An 18139-nucleotide genomic window follows, 5' to 3' on the forward strand; every position below is an offset into this window, starting at 1 on the left:
AGGCTAAGAAGGCTCATGTGAGTAAAATTTTTTAGAGTTTTAGAATAAAAATTTATTTTCATAAAACTAATTGTAACTTACAGGATGATTTCGTACGAGCTAGAGAAAGTATGCAGTCCACTGGCGAGGGATCATCTTCAGGATCGGCCCACATTTCTGAGTATCATACATGGTCAGATGTTGTTGGTGGAAGACAGAGGGGAAGAGTATATGGCATGGGTTCACAGGCTTTTGCTATTGAAGGCAGTTCATCCACTTCTGCATTTCATGATCCAAGTGGAGCTGAAGAATCTGTAAGCGAGAGGGTTGCAGCGCTTACTAGAGAAATTGAAGAGATGAGAAGGGTTCAATCTAGAGAGATTGAAGAAATGAGAAAAGCTTAGAATGAAATGCAAGCAGAGTTGCAATCTTACAGAGCTGAACAACAGAGAAAGAAGGGCCAAGAGGAGCAGCCATCTGCAGACAGTGAGGATACAGATTAGGCTTATATATCTTTAATGTTTGATGTTTGTATTAATTAGAATTTGTGAACTTTCTGAACTTTGTGATTGTAACCTTAATATTAACTTGTGGATTTGCTAACTACGCGATTGGTTATGATGAGCTTGTGTTATATTTTAGAATTTCATTTTCTGATGAATATAGCGGCGTGTTGCCCAAAATATGTTGTTTTTTCTGCAGGTATAGACATTAGGGTGAACCTCCCTCAAATAGAAGGGAGGCTGTCAATTTTTTTTTTCAGGTGCTACAGGTTTCCGGCGGCCAACCGGCGGTTCGGCCGCCGGAAACTACGATACCGGACGGCTTATCACAAGCCGCCGGTAAATTTATTAAACCGCCGGTAATAAACCGGCGGTTGACCGACGGCGAGCGGCGGCTTTACGGTGGAATCCCGGCGGTGCTCGCCGTCGATCAAACCGACTGCTACAAACCGTCAGTAACCGCCGGTAACTCAACCGGCGGTCTACCGGGGGATAGCCGTCGGCAATGTAGCCGTCGTTGGCCGTCGGTTAGCCGTCGGCTGTATTACCGGCGGCTTGACAGCCGGCAAACCGCCGTGGATAATTGCGGTAATCAGCGGCGGTTCCAACCGCCGGAAAACCGCCGCCTAGATAAACCGCCGGTAAAAGGCCGCCGGTAAAGGTTTCCTACGCGATTTTTTCCGGCGGCGTAAGGACCGACGCTAAGCTGCCGGTAATACTATAAACCGCCGGTATTATTACCCAAACCACCGGAAATAACCGCCGGATTTGGCTACTTTTCCTGTAGTGGGAGGTATATTGATTCTTTGGAATTCTAATTTCGTGTCTTTTACTGTACTGAATTCTTCATCACAAATAGTGATTCGTGAATTATCTATGGCTAATAAGGAGAGATAGTTAGTTGCTACGGTATATGGTAGTAATGACATCTACAAGAGAAGGCTGATGTGGAAGGATTTGAATTTATTCTCTGACAAAAAGCTTATGTTTATCATAGGAGGTGATTTTAATTGTCTATTGTCTCAAAATGATAAATTGGGAGGGAAGAAATTTGTTCTGAATCAAGGCACACAATATATGTGTGGATTTATGAATCAATGTGATTTTCATGACATTGGAGTGATTGGGCCAAAGTATACTTGGTGTAACAACAAAAAAGGAGGTGCTCGTATCTTTGAAAGATTGGATCGTTGCCTGTTAAATTCTTTAGCTTTGGAATCTATTCAAATTTCGGTGGTACGTCATCTAGCTAGAGTTGCTTCGGATCACTGGCCCATTGTAATTAAAATTTCTTCCTCTCCCGTTAAAAAGAATAAATTAATGACATTTGAAGATGTATGGTCTTCGTATCCTGCTTCTTTCAAAATTGTGGCTAATTCTTGGGGAAAGAGAACCAATGGGGATGCTTTTCATTGTCTAAATCTAAAATTTATGAGAGTCCTGAAGGCAGTTTTCTTCTGGAGCAAGGTAAAGCACATTCAACTCAATGCTTTGAAGGAGCAACTCAAAAAGGAAATGTCTGAATTACAGGTTGAAGAGGCGGAGAATGGAGGTCTCTCAAAATTTAAACTAGCTTTACTCAGAGCTAAAGTGTTGAAGCTTAACTTGACTCTTGGAAGGCTGAACACATGGTGGAATCAAAGAGAAAAAGTTAGATGGGCAAAGGAAGGAGATACAAATTCTAAATTTTTTCATGCCTATGCTTCTGCTAGACGAAGTGGAAGCTGGATTCATCAAATTAAGGACATTGATGGCACACTAGTTGAAGATCAAAAGTTGATTGAACACTCTTTCTTTCAATTTTTCAAGGATAAATGGAAATTTAGAAGATGCAATTTAAAAGACTGGCTGAAATCTTCTTATGTGCTGGGAGGTGCTGAAAAGAGCTTGCTGTCAGCCGAATTTTCCAAAGATGAATTGGATCTTATTATCAAAAATATGGAAGCTAATATCTCTCCTAGAGTGGATGGTATTTCCTATACCTTTATTAAAATTATCAAGAATGATGTTTGGGATGCCATTAGTCTTTTTTTCAGCTCTGGAAATATGTGTGATGAATGGAAAAAAACTTTAGTTATTCTTCTTGCAAAAAACAACAACCTAGTCTATCCTTCTCATTATAGACCTATTAGCCTTTGTTTATCAATCTATAGGATTGTGGCTAAAATGTTGTTAAATAGAATGAAAGTTTTTTTCCCAAAAATTATTTTCGAAGAACAAGCGGCCTTTATTAGAGGTCGATCTTTATCAAACCATATCTTACTTGCCCAAGAGAATTTCAATAGATTTAAATATTCGAAAGCAAGAAAGGGTATGATGGCTATTAAGATAGATATGGAGCAAGCTTATGATAGCATGAGCTGGTCTACTTTGGAACAAGTTCTCTCTAAATTTTGCTTTCCAGATTGTTTCAGCAATCTTCTTTTACAATGCATTCGAAAATTGAAATTCTCTATTATGGTAAATGGATGCAATTCAAATTGGATAGAAGGAGAAAGTGGGTTTAGACAAGGTTTTCCTTTGTCTCCCTATCTTTTTATCTTGTGCTGATAATTACTCTCGAATGCATTTTCTCAAAGAGGGAAGAAAATATTGTGGGCCTCCGAAGGAGTTAGGGTCCAACAGACTCGACTCGACTCACTGAACCCGTGGGAGGGGGTCTTGGGGTCTGACTTGGTCAATTTGACCAGGTCAAACTCTTTGACCAAGAATCTGGGCCAAAATCGAGGTCAACAAATATGTATTAAGATCTCGGCAAATGCTAAAAAATTAACTCATTTGCAGTATGCTAATGATATCATTATTTTTTCGGAAGCGAATATTAAAAGTGCCAAGAGAGTTGACAAAATTTTAAAGAATTATGGGAGGTGGTCGGGCCAAACAATTAATTCTAAAAAATCTGCCATCATGTTTGGAAAATCGGTTAGAAGGAGGAGAAAGAATTCCATTTCCAGATTTTTGAAATTTAAAGTTATCAAAGAGATGAACTATCTTGGTATTAAAGTGGCATTGAGAAGGTTAGTATTTCCTAATTTCCAAAGCTTATTGGAGAAGGCTTCTAGTAAACTAAATATATGGGGAAACAAATACATTTCATTTGCTGGGAAATTAATACTTCTAAAATATGATTTTCTCTCTCTCAGTACTTTTGTATCTACACATTCTCTTGTCCCTATGGGGGTCTTAAATGATATTGATAGAATGGGTAGAAATTTTTTATGGCAAAAGCAAGGAGGAGATTTTGGTCTTCATTATGTTGCTTGGGATTTGTTATGTAGACCCAAAATATTTGGTGGACAAGGAGTTATTTCATCTTCTCAAAGAGTTGGCCCTTTAAGGGCTAAAATTAATTGAAACTTCATCACTAATCCTACAACTCTTCTTAATAGATCCTTAATTGCCAAATATGGTAGAGATATTTGGAATTATGGAAAAACTAGCTCTACTTCTTCAACTTGGAAAATTCTTTTAAATGGAGCTAGTTATTTGAAGCATGTGGTGAGATGGAATATATCTAATGGTCTAAGCATCAAAAAAGCTAAAGATGTTTGGATGTTAGATAAGAAAATTGAAAGATGGCCTACATTCGTTGCTTGCTTAGACCAGAATTTTGGTTGGCTTAATGAGTTTATTGCTGAAGGGGTATGGGATACAGCTCATGTTGTTATGATTCCAATTTATCCTAAAGCTGGAAGTTTTCTTCGGCCCTCAGCTGGTGAAGCTTACTGTTATGATTCCAATTTATCAAAACAAGAATGAAGATCAATTAGAATTAATGTTCAAGTTTTCGGGCAAGTCATTATCAGCAATGATATTGGGAAAATTTCTGATGTTGTTGAGGAGGATATCAACTGGAAATGGATTAAATAACTCCAACTTTGGCCTCGGGTAGAAGCTTTCTGGTGGAGGTTAAACTTAAAAGCAAATCCCACAAATGATTTTCTGTTTTATAGAAGAATGTTGGATTGGAATGGTTGTTCGAGAGGTTGTTCAAGTGCTGAAGATACAGCTCATGTTGTTACAGGTTGTGCTTTTCTGATTAAAGTTTTAAAACTGTTAATCTATTGGGGATTTCATATTCCGGTTAACTATAAGTTGGAGGATTGTTATCAGAACTTATCTAAACTATCCAGCTAAAATCCTTTTTTGGCTAACTTGTATTGCTCAGCTATTTTTTTTACTTGGAAGAGCAGGAATTCTTTGGTTCATGATAAGAAAGAAAATGGTATATCTTCAATTGTAGCAAATTCGATTTACTATGCTATTTATTGTTAAGAGAACTGCTATTAGCATGTTTTACATTCTTGCAACTTATATAGTTTTGATGATTCAAAATATTATTATTTGTGTAGTTATCTCCTAACACTTTTTGAAAGATTTATTTTTGCTCTTGTGTGTACTAACATTTCAGAAAAATTGAATTCCAAACTATGAAGACTTCAAATCAAATTCATCATACAATCCTTTGCAAATTAAAGCTTTAAATTGTTCTTTGAATTGAGAGGGAGTGATTGTAATTGAGTGAATAAAAACACACACACACACACACTTAAGGAGATCTTACAAAATTTGTACTGATCGTACGGGACGAACCTAGTTCGTACGGGACGATCAGGTCAGTTATCTCCTCATAGGAGCGGTGGAACAAACAGGAGCTGGAGGAAATTTTTCTAAGTCTGGATCGTCTAGGACAAATTTATTTTCGTCCCAGTACGAGTTAGGCTCTGTAAAAATTTTGTTCAGACGAAATCTATAATTGTGCCAGGACGACTTGGGCTCTGTAAAAATTTCGTCCAGACAAAATCCAAATCCTCCTAGGATGAATTCTTCTCTGTAAAAATTTTGTTCAAATGAAATTATTATCATGCCAGGACGAGTTGCTCTCTGTAAAAATTTCGTCTGGACGAAGTCCCGTTTGTCCCAGGACGATGTGAACCGACTTACCACAGTTGGTTACGTCCTGCAGTTATTAGGGAACCTACCTATGGTATAACTAATCGTACCGGACGAACCTAGTTCATACGGGACGATGATCGTGTGCGAACATAGTTCGTACTAATATACATCAGGATCGTTTCCGACACTTTAAATAAAATCATCCAGGACGATCCACGATCGTACGGGATGATTCATTTCATGTTGACATGAAAAATTTGCAATTTGATCTTCATGCCTATTGAAAGAAGAATCAAGGAGAGAGTGCGAGAGAGCATTCAAAGGAGGATTCCTACCACTGGAGCGTGAAGGCTTCGCTTGGTGTTCAAAGGTAAGAATCTCTACTTGTGATTTGGGATTATTTCACTCTTTTCTTTCTTCCTTCTACATTTCCTGTGAGAAGATCTATCAAGGAGATTCAGTTCGCTGCCAATACTTGGAGAGTGTGAACAGCCGAAGGGTTACCAATTCCCCCCCCCCCCCTCTTGGTTAGCCAGTAGGACATAAGCTTAGGTTTAACAACTTAATTCATTATGAACGAATCTCAACTTGTATTCCTTTAAGCTAAACGTATATTAGAATTACTGAGATACTAACCGGCTTTATAAGCTGTCCTCTTTTTGGTATCCTCCTCCTCCCGAATGGATCAAGCTTAATGGTGATGCTTCACTATTTAATTCTTATAAAGGTGGTGTTGTGGGCGTCATTAGAGATTGTAAAGGCAGATTTTTATGTGCATATGGCTATTCTTGTTTGCATTGGGATAATTCTCAACTGGAATTGCATTCTATTCTTTCATTGAAGAATTTCTTGCAAGACTGGATATTTGAAGCAAAAGGAATTATCATAGAAGGTGATAATTACAATGTGATCAAGTTTATTCAAAACTTGGTGAATAAAGGGGAATTCATGGTTAATCTCGGCAAAGGTATTGATTTATCTTTACTAAAGGATTTCAATAAAATATTGTTTCATTGTATTGATAGAAATGGTAATAAGTTAGCCGATTTTTGTGCTAACATTGCTCTTTCTAAAGATTTCTTTTGGGATGATTTGTCTAGTAATATCATTCCTCCTTATTTTATTTCTTTATTAAAGGAGGAAGGTGATAAAGTAAGTATCACTTAGTGTCTTGTAATTTGCTTCATTAATAAAATTGTTGTGTGCATCTTCTCAAAAAAAAAAAAAAAACCTCCCGGTAATGTCCTATAGTTCCCAAATATATATCGAACGGGCTAAAATAATGTGAAGATGGTCCATCAACGGATGTATATAACCCCAAGCCATTAAAGGTATACCTACTTCAAAGGTTGATGGCATGGATTCACCTCTAGAACCCATACTCATAGAATGTCTCAAAGATTTATAGTTGGCAGTACATACAGTTATGGTTGTTGATCTCCATCTAGCCTTGTTTGACATTATTTCAATAAACGCGACGTTATTGATAATAGACAACCCACTTATTATGGATTACATGGCCTCTTTTATCTGGAGTGTAAGTAAATCATATAAATGATCTGGGATGATAGCATCATTGATGCATTGCATGTTGATCGTGGGGCATCGACATTATCTATAGCATCCCATTCCTCAGTTAATGTAATCAGTTTAACAATTTCATTATTAGCAACCATATCATCTAGAAATTCCTAATTTTGGATTGCATGGTCTTAAACCCATTGATGGCCATGTATCGTAATATTGTGATCATCTATAGCAGGGGTAGTATCATCCCCGCTTGGACCTCTGGTCGAGGTATCATTCGTTCCACTATCCCTTGTCTGATAGTTGTCATCATTAGCAGTCTCTACCTCATCATGTTCTTCAATTTGTACATGCACATCCTCAATGACATAAGGCCATAATGATTAGTTCCAGAGAAGTAGTCGCTTGTTGGTAAGTCAAAGATTAGCCTGTTGCTAACACTAAATGACCTCTACTGAATGTCGTGGTAAGAAATGGAGGCTCACCTAAGCTTAGTTGACATTGAAAGTCTGCCTTGATGAGCAATAGATTGTCGCTAATACTGAACCTCTGTCCATAATGAAAAAAAAAAGTAGGAAGAGCAATATTATATAAAAGTGTGTATTTTAGAGTATATGTATATGATAACATATGTAAAAAAAAAAAAAAAACTTGTGTTTCTATTAAGTGTATAACTTTTATTTGATCATTTATATCAGTTGAGCAGTTGTTTAAATTTTTTTAATGTAATTTTTTCATCCATTTTTTTCTTAGTTGTGTTTCTGTTAAATGTAGAAGCTGTGTTATTTTCCCTAATTCATATTTTATTAGTTGTTTCTTTCCTACTGTTGCTGTAAATCATTTGATTCTCATGGCTTTTATTATGTAAATTTTTGTTTAACCTCTTGCACTGACCTATAATGCTATGATTTTTATTAAAATTTATTGACATATGTAGGATTTTATTATTACTTTGATCATTCGTGTGACAAACTTTCTTATTTAAGTTTTTTGCTTAGCAAATCCTTTTTTGCCTAAATTTTGCATCCACGTTTCTAGCATTTGAAACTATTGTTCATTTGATCACTTGGGTTTCAAGCTCTTATGATTTAATCACTTTGGATTATTGGTGTTAAGCTTCTTTAGTACACTACAGACAAAAACAATAGGTAATTTTTTTTCTTGTTATGTATGGATGATTTGAGTTAGTGGATTGATTTGTTTATTTCCTTGAATGTATCGCAATTTTTCTATTATTATTCTTTTCAACAATATTGTTTTTGAATAAAATTCACATAAGGGTGTTTGTTGACCTCGATTTTGCCAAATTCTTGGACCAAGGAGTTGACTTGGTCAAATTGACCAAACCAGGCCCCTAAAACCCCTCCATTGGATTCAATGGGTCAATCTGAGTCTGTTGAGCCCAGACCCAGGTCTTGGGTCAACCTGGTTGACCAGGTCAACCAAGATTGACCTAAATTGACCCCTTTAACCTATTTTGAGCCCAATTTGATTCCAAATTGATTTCAAACCTCCTTGGACTCATTCCCATCAATCAATGTGTCTAAATAGGCTAAATTGACCACATCAAACTTTGACTTGGTCAATCCAAACTTTAATGGGTCATTTAGACCCATTAGAGCCCAAATCAAGTTCTGATGCATTCAAACCCTTGGCTTGGCTCAAACCCACGTCCCCTTTGACCTATTTGACTGGGTTGACCAAGTCAACCATTGACTTGGTCAACCTTAGTCTTAAATAGGTCAATTTTGACCTATTAAGGCCCATTAAGAGCATATTAAGTGCATTTAAGGCCCTATTAATTGTCCCTCATTCAAATCCTGTGGAAATCAAGCTTAATTCCCTCCAAATCAACTCTTGATCCAATCTTGGCCATGGATGAGAAGCTTAGGTCCTTTAAATAAAAAAAATTAGGGCGTTTTATGGACTTTTGCAATTTTCTCTCACGCTAGGCTCTTCTAACTCGAGATCTCTCTGGTGTGAGCTCCCCCAATCTCCTTCCACCATTTCCAACTCAAAACCACCATGAAACTCTCACCGGCGGTGAGCTTCCCGATGAGCCAAGGCTTGAAACGTTCCAAGAAAGATTCTTGTCGATCTAGAGCTTTTCAAAACGTGATTTCTTCTACAAATAGAAGCGTGGACAGTCTACAAGTGCAACAAATCCATTTACGGTCAAACCCTATCCTAGGGCACTTAGGGTTAATTAGCTTTTCGTTAAGTAATTTTTAGGCTGCATAAATTATACCCCATAAATGATCTTCATTCATAGAGCCTAAGTTTCTAATTTCAATTGATTTGGTCCATTAGATTGCGAGAACGAGAGGGATTATTGCCTTAGGGTTCAGGTTCGGTCTCTCGAACACTACAGGTTGATCTCAACCATTTATCCCGTGATCAACGGTTGAGATTCGGTCTTTCCACAGATCGGAACGACCGTGTAAGCTCGATCCCACGCTTGGCGTCTGGTTTGGCTCGATCTGAACTGTAGATCAGTAAACACGGGAGATCCAACAGCTCAGGATTTGGTCTGGCATGGCAAGTGAAAATCACGTCCCGCGGTCTATCATGCCGCAATGATTGCCACAGTTTCGTGGCCCAATTTGCAGCCGCCACATGGCGATTCGAGAGCAACGGCCGTAAGTGTTATTTAAAAAATTGTTTTAAATTATTTTTAAATGCATAAATTTTCAAAAAATTATTAAAATTTATTTTTAAACCCAAAAAATACGTATAATATATCAAATCGCTCGTATTTGAATCCTCTTTAATTTAAAATTATTTTTATATAAAAATAATATATATTTATTCAGTTATTTTAGAAACAATAAAAATACATTTTTATATTATTTTATAATTATTATTATATTATTATTATTGCTATTTTAATTACAATATTAATAATCATTATTATTTTTACATTATTGTTATCATTATTATTATTCTTATTATTATCATTTTAAATTATTATTCAAGATACTTTTTTAGAGGTTGAATCTTGTTGTTGTGGCAGATTTCTGGTTTACATAGTTATTTGAATATTTTCATTTTATTTGAATAATTAAATATACTTTATTTTAAAGCTATTTTGAAATTATTTTAAAACATCATTCGTGTGGTCAGTGGGTCTTCCTTATATTTATTTAGTATGAATTGATCTATTTTTTAATTATATTATCTTCCAATATATATATATATATATATATATATATATAATTTTAAAATTATCTATATTATTAAATCTCCTAATTTTGGGAGATCCACTATTCATAAAATTTTAAATATGGATTGTATGTGTGAAAAGCAAATCATGGGGGGGAAGTGGATTAGTGGATGATTGAGTCCCAATCATTCACTAATCCCTTTATTATGTGTATTTACTTTTCTTTATCATAGTTTGCATGCGTAGGATATACAAGCACTTAGTTTAGGCTCTCCTAGATATAAGGACATGGTGTGTTTACTACTTTTGTATATCTCCATGCATTGTTACCTTGAGGGTTAGCTCAAAACTCTATTTAAACCCTTTTAATGTAGCGACACCCTAAGGACAATAATTAAGGACTCATCTGACAAACTTAGAAAAATTCTAGGAGGTAGGGTAGATCACCGATTGACATAAAAACTTCAACATTTAAACTTAGTTACATCCTAAATCTACCAAAAGTTTTTAGGAATTTTTAGGAGCTTTAAGACCCCTTAATTAACAACCCTAATTTACCCGATAAATAGGGCTTCATAACTTCTAAAAATTATAATAAATTCATTCTAACTCAAAAAAAAATACTAAGAATATCTCAAACTATTTAGAATTTAGTACTTTACCTTTGAGAAATAGGGACCCTTAGGTTGACCTCAGCCTGACCCTTAATTTAACCTTAATTGAAAATATCCTTTTTGCCCCTAATAAATCATTAAAATTTATTTAAAATTCTAAATTTTCTCCAAATACTTGGAAACACTTCCTTATGTCATTTTTGACCTTTGGGGGTGATTCCAATCAGTTTGGAGCTTATTCAGATCAAAACTATAAAATAGCCCCTTAATTAGATAATTCAATAAATACCCAAAATTTAGAAATTCATAACTAATTATAGAAAATTCCAAAGTAGACAAATTCACTTGCATTCAACTCCAATTACGGTCTAGTATTTATTAAAAATATTAGGATTCAAGAAACTAACCTAATTTGAAAAGTCAACTTTCCAGTCAACTTCAGCCTATAGTCTAAGGCCCAAAACTTGGAAAATTTATAACTTTGTGTAGGAAGCTCCAAATCCAGTAAACTACCTGTTTAACTACTCACCTTAAGGTCTAGTATTTACCTAAAATATTAGGAACCCCAAACCTAGCATATTTCCCATAGTGACCTTTTGGACCCCCTCAACCTAGTATCGAGGACCCGGGACTTTCCAAAGTTGGCTAATATAATTTGAACTTCAAATATTATTATCCTAAGCATTCAAAGTGAATCAACATACTAAATTAACTAAAATGGACCCTAATTTTTTAATATTTGAACTTTAAATAAAGTTTCCTTTTCTGGCCTTCAATAAACTTAAACTCTAGACAACTTTAACTAACTACCCAACTTAGGATCTATCCTAACCACACAAGCCTAACACACACATAGAATTATTTGCTAGGGCACCACTTCTAGATCTAGGCTAGGCCGGTGTTTCCTTTTCTGTTGTGTTCCAGGTTTTCCGATGATTTTATTGCATGCTTTGAAAAAATTGATTGATGTGTTTGCTTATTTTTACTGCAATTTGTGGATTGATGTGATAGGCGATAGATTTACCCCTAGGTTAGGGATGAGATATATATTATTTTTCTTGCAGGTGGCCATGCTCATGCAATAATAAATAGGGGGCAACTATCATGATTTCTAATAATATTTTGTGCAGGTACTTGCTCAGACCCCCTAAATAAATGAGGGCTAAAATCATTAATAATAACTGTTATACGTGCTCCCGAACTATATTAGCCCTCAATAATTAAGAGCATGGACGAGCATGATGGTGATATATACTTTCATTTCCATATAAACTGCTTGATATTTTTGTTAGAATAACCTTGCAGGTGACTTTAGATTTACTATTTTTTTATTAATGTAATAAATTTATAATAATTGGTGAGAGTTGTGAAAATGCCTTTTGAGTGTGGATATTTTTATCCAACTCAAATTATAAAAGAAGAAGATATCTTCAAAGGGGAGAGTCTTCTTTCATTTAGAATATCGAGTTTTGATGGCTTTAGATATCCAAAGAGAAAAGACAATACCCCCTTCAGGGATGAATTATCTCTTCATTTGGATATTCAAGCTACGAAGGATCCAAGGAGTCCAAGGAAGAGAGATCTAAGGAGTCCAAGGAGGAGAGATCTAAGGAGTCCAAGGAGGAGATATCCAATGAGTCCAAGGATGAGAGATCCAAGGAGTCCAATGAGAACAAATCCAAAAAAGACTAAAGAGTTGAAGAACTAAAGATCTAATATTCCACTCAAAATCATTTTCGTCAGTCATAGGCTTAGAAATCCAGGTTGTTGGTAGTCGTGCCTGACCACTTTAATTTATGTAGACATTGGTTTGTAATTAAAGGGAAGTTGGCCTATGGACATTTATTTAATTAGTTTGATTATGTTTGATGTATTTTATTTATGATGTGTGCCTCTAAGGTTGCATGTTTTTATTAGTTTATTGGTGATTTATATGACGTTTTTGATTTAGCCTAGATTTCATTAGGCTCTTTAAGCACTATAATATTTTTTTACTAGTAACTAATACTTAAAATTTTAAGATTTAAATAACATAGAAATTTAACAAATCTAGGAAATTGCTAGAGCCATCTGGGGTCGCATGTATATTATTGTATTTCTTCTCTCCCTTGCTTTGAGACACTCCCCCACCTGTGGGAAGAGTCTAGATAATTTGGCCTATGAGAATGAGGTGCCAGACCTGTCGGAGCCTAGTCTCATTCTAAAAATTATTTTTATATAAACTTATTTTTAAAATCTGATGCATACCTGATTTGGAAGCTTCAGCCAGCATGTATTGCATTAGTAATCAATTAAATAAAATTTTAATTATATTAGTTAGGGGCATTCACCCAACATAAGTCCAGGACCAATTAGGAAACTCTCTAGATGTCGGCCTTACTTCCATAAGCTGTACTACCCATCCATCTTTCATAAATGATCTGACAACATAATTTTAAAGCAATTAGGTGGTTAGCTGGCTCCCCAATCCAAGCCGGGGTAAGTCCAGATTTTGCACTGCATTAGTTAGGATACGGGTCTTAGTGTTATTCGTAGGACACTAAACCCAACTTAGATTTAGGATTTGAGGCTACTACACTCGGTCTCGTAGTATGCCTTAAATAGTGGGTAAGTTCCCTATTCTTTATGGATTATAAATCCTACTTATCTGTATCACATGGATGACGACACCTCCATCCTTCTCTCACGTATGTGTCGATTGCTTGATTTTCTTTTCCCTAGTTTCTCTTTAGTATTCTAGATCCTCCGAATGCTGGTGTAAACCCCGCATATGGATTGAGCCAAATCAGACCTTTCTTCCCTTTGAGTAGGACTTTCTTAGTCTATACCCTTGTGTTAATCCCATTTTGGAGAGGATAATGTATGATCCTTAATCGAGAGTCTTCTCCGGCTCCAGCCTGAGATGTAATTAACCACGGGGACTTGCATCCATGAGAAACTGAATTCCATCATCTCATAAACCCCATTTCGAGTTGATGTATCGGATGGGAGAAACTCTTGACTGTGATTAGGCCATATATATTATTATCCATCAAGGTGCGTAGGCAAGAGTCTCTATCCTCCATGGTTAATCGTATGTATGGTCCAATCTATCCTGTCTACTTGGCCCATTTACTAGGAGCATGGAGGCCTGTGATCATCTCTATCCTTCGGGGTAGGTACGGTCGTATACCCCTCTGCAATCCTGCAGCCGTAGCGGTGCTCTTTCGAAGGTCCACAATGTTAATAGAAATCAAGGTTACAATTCCTTAATGAATCTAAAGCCCTATATAATACAACATTTAAAGCAAAACCTATGAGCCTTAAGTTCAATCTAAATACAAGATCAAGCAAAAAAAAAAAAGATAAGAAATAAAATATACAACCACAAGGGGAGCCAACAATCCACCTAAGAGAGGCCAAATGGAAATAATCAGTGCCAACACCAGTAGAGAACCAGCAAGACAACACCCTACAAGAAAGAAACAACAAACAAAAGAAAAAAAATGATCCACAACCTTCCTTAACCCAAACAACTAAGACGAGAAAACCCACAACCCACACCCCAACCAAGAAAATAAAATAACCAAACTAAACCAACAAGGACCAAGAAGAACTTTTTCTTCTTTGATTTTTGCTTACGATGCTTACCACCCCTAAGAGTAGAAGCCTTGTAAACTATGCTAGTCACATTCAAATTATACCTTTCTTGAAACTCCTCTTCAGACCCAACAAAATCCTCCCCATCACCTCCATAAGGGGAAGAAACAAACTCATCTAGCTAATCACATTGGGCCTCACAAGAATCCTTCTTTTTTAATGTCAGTTGAGCTTTCAAAACATCATTAAATATAAGAGAGATAGGAATATCAATCAAAGGCAATCCTTCATTCACAACCAAAATATTAGGGGACATAACCAGTCTGAAAGAAGCCACTCCACTAGAGACAACGACCACTCCACAAGAGGAGTCATTCAAGATAGTATGAGACAAATCATTATGAAGATCAAACATAACCTTCTTAACAATGATAGGAGAAGCCACAGGAGATAGATCTAAGCCTACATCAACAACCTTGTTAACATCATACAAACCCAAATCTACCACATGCATATTCTCATGGCAAGTTCCAGGATCAATACCTTCATGACCTAACTCAAAACCAATAGAATAAACAATAAATTTCACACCATCAGCAGCTTAAAGGAACATTATTATTAGCCCCCATAATTATATCCTCACTAGCCTTTTGGAATGGCGAAACACAACAATTTTCAGCATTAATGACATAAGGAGCATAAGAAGAAATTTTAACCAAATTAGAAGAAATAGTGCCAATATTCTCAACAATTGGAACAACCACTACGGGATCCACTGGGTCTGGTTAAACTGATAACCCAACATTACTAAATTTGTAAATCATATTTTCCATATGGTCCTTACCAACATTATCAACATCGTTGTGCAAAGCCAAATCCATATAACCATTGATATGTCCAGTATTAGGCTCAACCCTAGAAGGTAAAACACCCATATTACCCGAGAGAGAATTAATAGAGAGAAGATTAGAAGGATTGGTGTTTAATATGCAATAATCCATTTTAGAGTGGCGAGTGATTTACAGTGAGAACAATATGAAGGAAATTCTTTCATAACCACTATCTGAACATAACCCATATTTTTGGGGCCAACCCACACCAGCTCAGGATAGTGTTTGGTGACATCTAACTAAAACCAAAACATGAGCTATCAACGACCGAGAGCCACATTAACCAAATCAAAATGATGGGGGATTCCACTTCAATATCAAACGTAGGAGACCATTGAAACACTTTCATAAAGCAATTGTTTACAAAATAAGAATGGTGAGAAAACACCATACAATAGTCCAAATCATTAACAATTTTAACCAACACATGTTTCAGATTAAGGATGGTAATCAAAACGTCACCATTAAGCTTTCAATTAAAGAAGAATTTTTGTATAGCTTCGAGAGAAGATGAGTCACCAGCTAAAACATCACGAAAGGAACGGGAAGAACCTTTCGATTCAAAAAACATGATCCACAAGGCAGCTAACCACCATATAAAAACCTCGACAGAATAAGTCGGAAACAATCGACAAAACAAATGGAAAAATGGAAAGCCATAGCAAAATGGTAAGGCAATTCCATGAGGCACAAGCGCGAGAGAACGACGAGAATGGCAGGGGCGATGTCCGAAAACCAGAAGGAATCGATAAGAGGCGAACGACTAGGGCGAAAAACCTAATAGAGCGTGAGGGTGCATCTCGACTTTTTTAAGTGATGGTGAAAATTTGATTTTTTTCACTTTTTCAACAACATTTAGATATGTTTATTTGTTTTGTTTTTATGTTTAATTTTATTATATTAATTACATTCAATTTTATTATTTTGTATATATTCCATCAAGGCTACTTATATAAGTTTATTATTTCTTTTTATAAATTAATAAATGCATGTCTTAGTATTTAACTATTTATTATGATTAAATAGTTGGAAATTTGACATTGGAGAAAATATAAATTTGGATTTTCTCCTCTATTGGGTATTGAGTTTTAGATTCCCTTTTCTTTAGTCTTGTGTGATAGGAGAAATTCTCTTCACTAAATATTTTTAAATTTTTAGGGTAAAGATAATGAATAATTCAAAAATAATTTGTTTAATAATTATAATTACATTAAAACTAAATTTATTTGTGATTTGATTGGAGCAAACAATTCAAGATGAAGTTTTGTTATGGATTTTGATATTTGTATGCAAACTTAAGTGATGAATCATTAAATTCTAAATGTAATAAAAAAATATAATGAAAAATGTGTAATATAGCCTTTTAGATTTAGATGAGAATTTGAATTTTAACAGAACACAATGGAGAAAAAGAATTCGTGTAGCCGATCCCACAGTGGGATAAAGACTTGTTGTTATTGTTGTTGCTGATATTGTATAGCCTTTTCTGTTCTTAGGTTTAATAGAGCCTTTCTTTGCTGACAAATTTTTTAAAATATTTCATTTTCTCTAAATCCTATAGTGATGCTCATGCAAATTTCTAACAACTTTTAAATACATAAAACTATACTAACATACTAACAGAATATAAGGCTCACTTTCTCCACGAGAAATCCTATGCAAATGTGAGTTGTGATGAAGCTCAAAATCCCCTCTATTTAATATTTATAGCCTGAATTACTCACCTTAATATTATCATAAAAAAGTGATCTCATTTTAGTAGTGACACGTCTACTAAGAGGAGAGTGAGACTCTGAGACATTTTGGGAGTCTTCTAGGGTTTCTGCTGATTTTTGCTGCCGTCAGGCTTCCTCCGCCCGGGAGAGGTTAATCCCTCTCCTAGATGGAGATCAGCGATTTCCCTCCGCTTCAGAATCCTTCGATTTTGGGGCCGATCCCTGCTTCTTCGAATGTCTCTTTCGCTAAAAACCTGGCAAACCCTTCTGCGACTCAAGATGATTTTCCGGTTTCCTTCGTTCGTCCAAGTCAGAAACTCGCCTTTAAAGAAGATGATCTAACCGAGGGTCTTTCAGTATGGTCATTCTCTTTAGTCGGATATTCTCTAGGGCCTAGGCCTTATTATGAGCGACTTCTCGCAGCTATGAAAAAGGTTTGGATCTTAAAAGGTTCGTTTTCCTTACTATCTATGGCTGATGATTTTTTCTTGATAAAAATTTCTAATCAAGAAGATTTTGATCTGGTTTGGTCCAGGGGACCGGGGTTTTTGTTGGGGAAACCTTTCATTCTTCAAAAATGGTCCCCCAAATTCCAACCGAAGAGGGATGAACTTTCTGCTATTCCCCTCTGGATCAAAATTGTTGATCTTCCTCTGGCTCTTTGGACTCCGAAAGGAATTTCAACTATTGCAAGTTATATTGGTATTCCATTATCTGTTGACTCTCTTACAGCCAAAAGAGCTCGTTTAATTTTTGCTAGGGTTTGTGTTTCCATCTCTAAAGATTCGATATTACCTGATGAAATTCCGATTAATATCGAAGGATAAGATATCTAGCTTAAAGTCATTTACGACTGGAAGCCTAGTCGTTGGATCCTTGGTTCATTCTTACTCTTCCTGCAAAACCAATCCTAATCCCATGCCTACTGTTGTTCCTCCCCCAAAACCCCGGACCAGGGGAAGAAGTGTTAGCCAGAACCCTAGACCTCAAAATCTAGATCCGGCGAAGCCCCCTTCTCCTAAGAAGATAAATTTGGAAGGTAATAACTCGGCCGTTATTCCCTTTCCAAATTTAACTCACCCAGTGGAAAAGGAATTTTCTTCTCTTATTCGTAATAATTGCACACCCAACGATGCAATTATTCCTAATCTTAACTTTCCTATTGAGAAAGTTTCCTCCTCAGGTCAACCTTCTCTTCCTATTGTTATCCCCGCACCTAAAGTTATGCTTTCTAATAAGTTCGCTGCTCTTCAATCAGAAGACCCCCCGAATA

The 18139-nt window shown here is 36.0% G+C and overlaps 1 protein-coding gene across 1 annotated transcript; it reads left to right on the plus strand.

The window, feature by feature from the left end:
* Nucleotides 1–17033: 17033 nt before the first annotated feature.
* LOC110092929 lies at nt 17034–17693 on the plus strand. Its single transcript, XM_020817634.1, has one exon. The coding sequence runs from the start codon at nt 17034–17036 to the stop codon at nt 17691–17693; it is 660 nt and encodes a 219-aa protein (XP_020673293.1).
* Nucleotides 17694–18139: the final 446 nt, after the last annotated feature.

The sequence above is a fragment of the Dendrobium catenatum genome, unplaced genomic scaffold (assembly GCF_001605985.2).
Source record: "Dendrobium catenatum unplaced genomic scaffold, ASM160598v2 fragScaff_scaffold_950, whole genome shotgun sequence".
In the NCBI taxonomy this organism is placed as follows: domain Eukaryota; kingdom Viridiplantae; phylum Streptophyta; class Magnoliopsida; order Asparagales; family Orchidaceae; genus Dendrobium; species Dendrobium catenatum.

Excerpts from the sequence above, each read along its gene's own strand:
- LOC110092929 (XM_020817634.1), top strand. The coding sequence starts at position 17,034 with ATGGAGATCAGCGATTTCCCTCCGCTTCAGAATCCTTCGATTTTGGGG.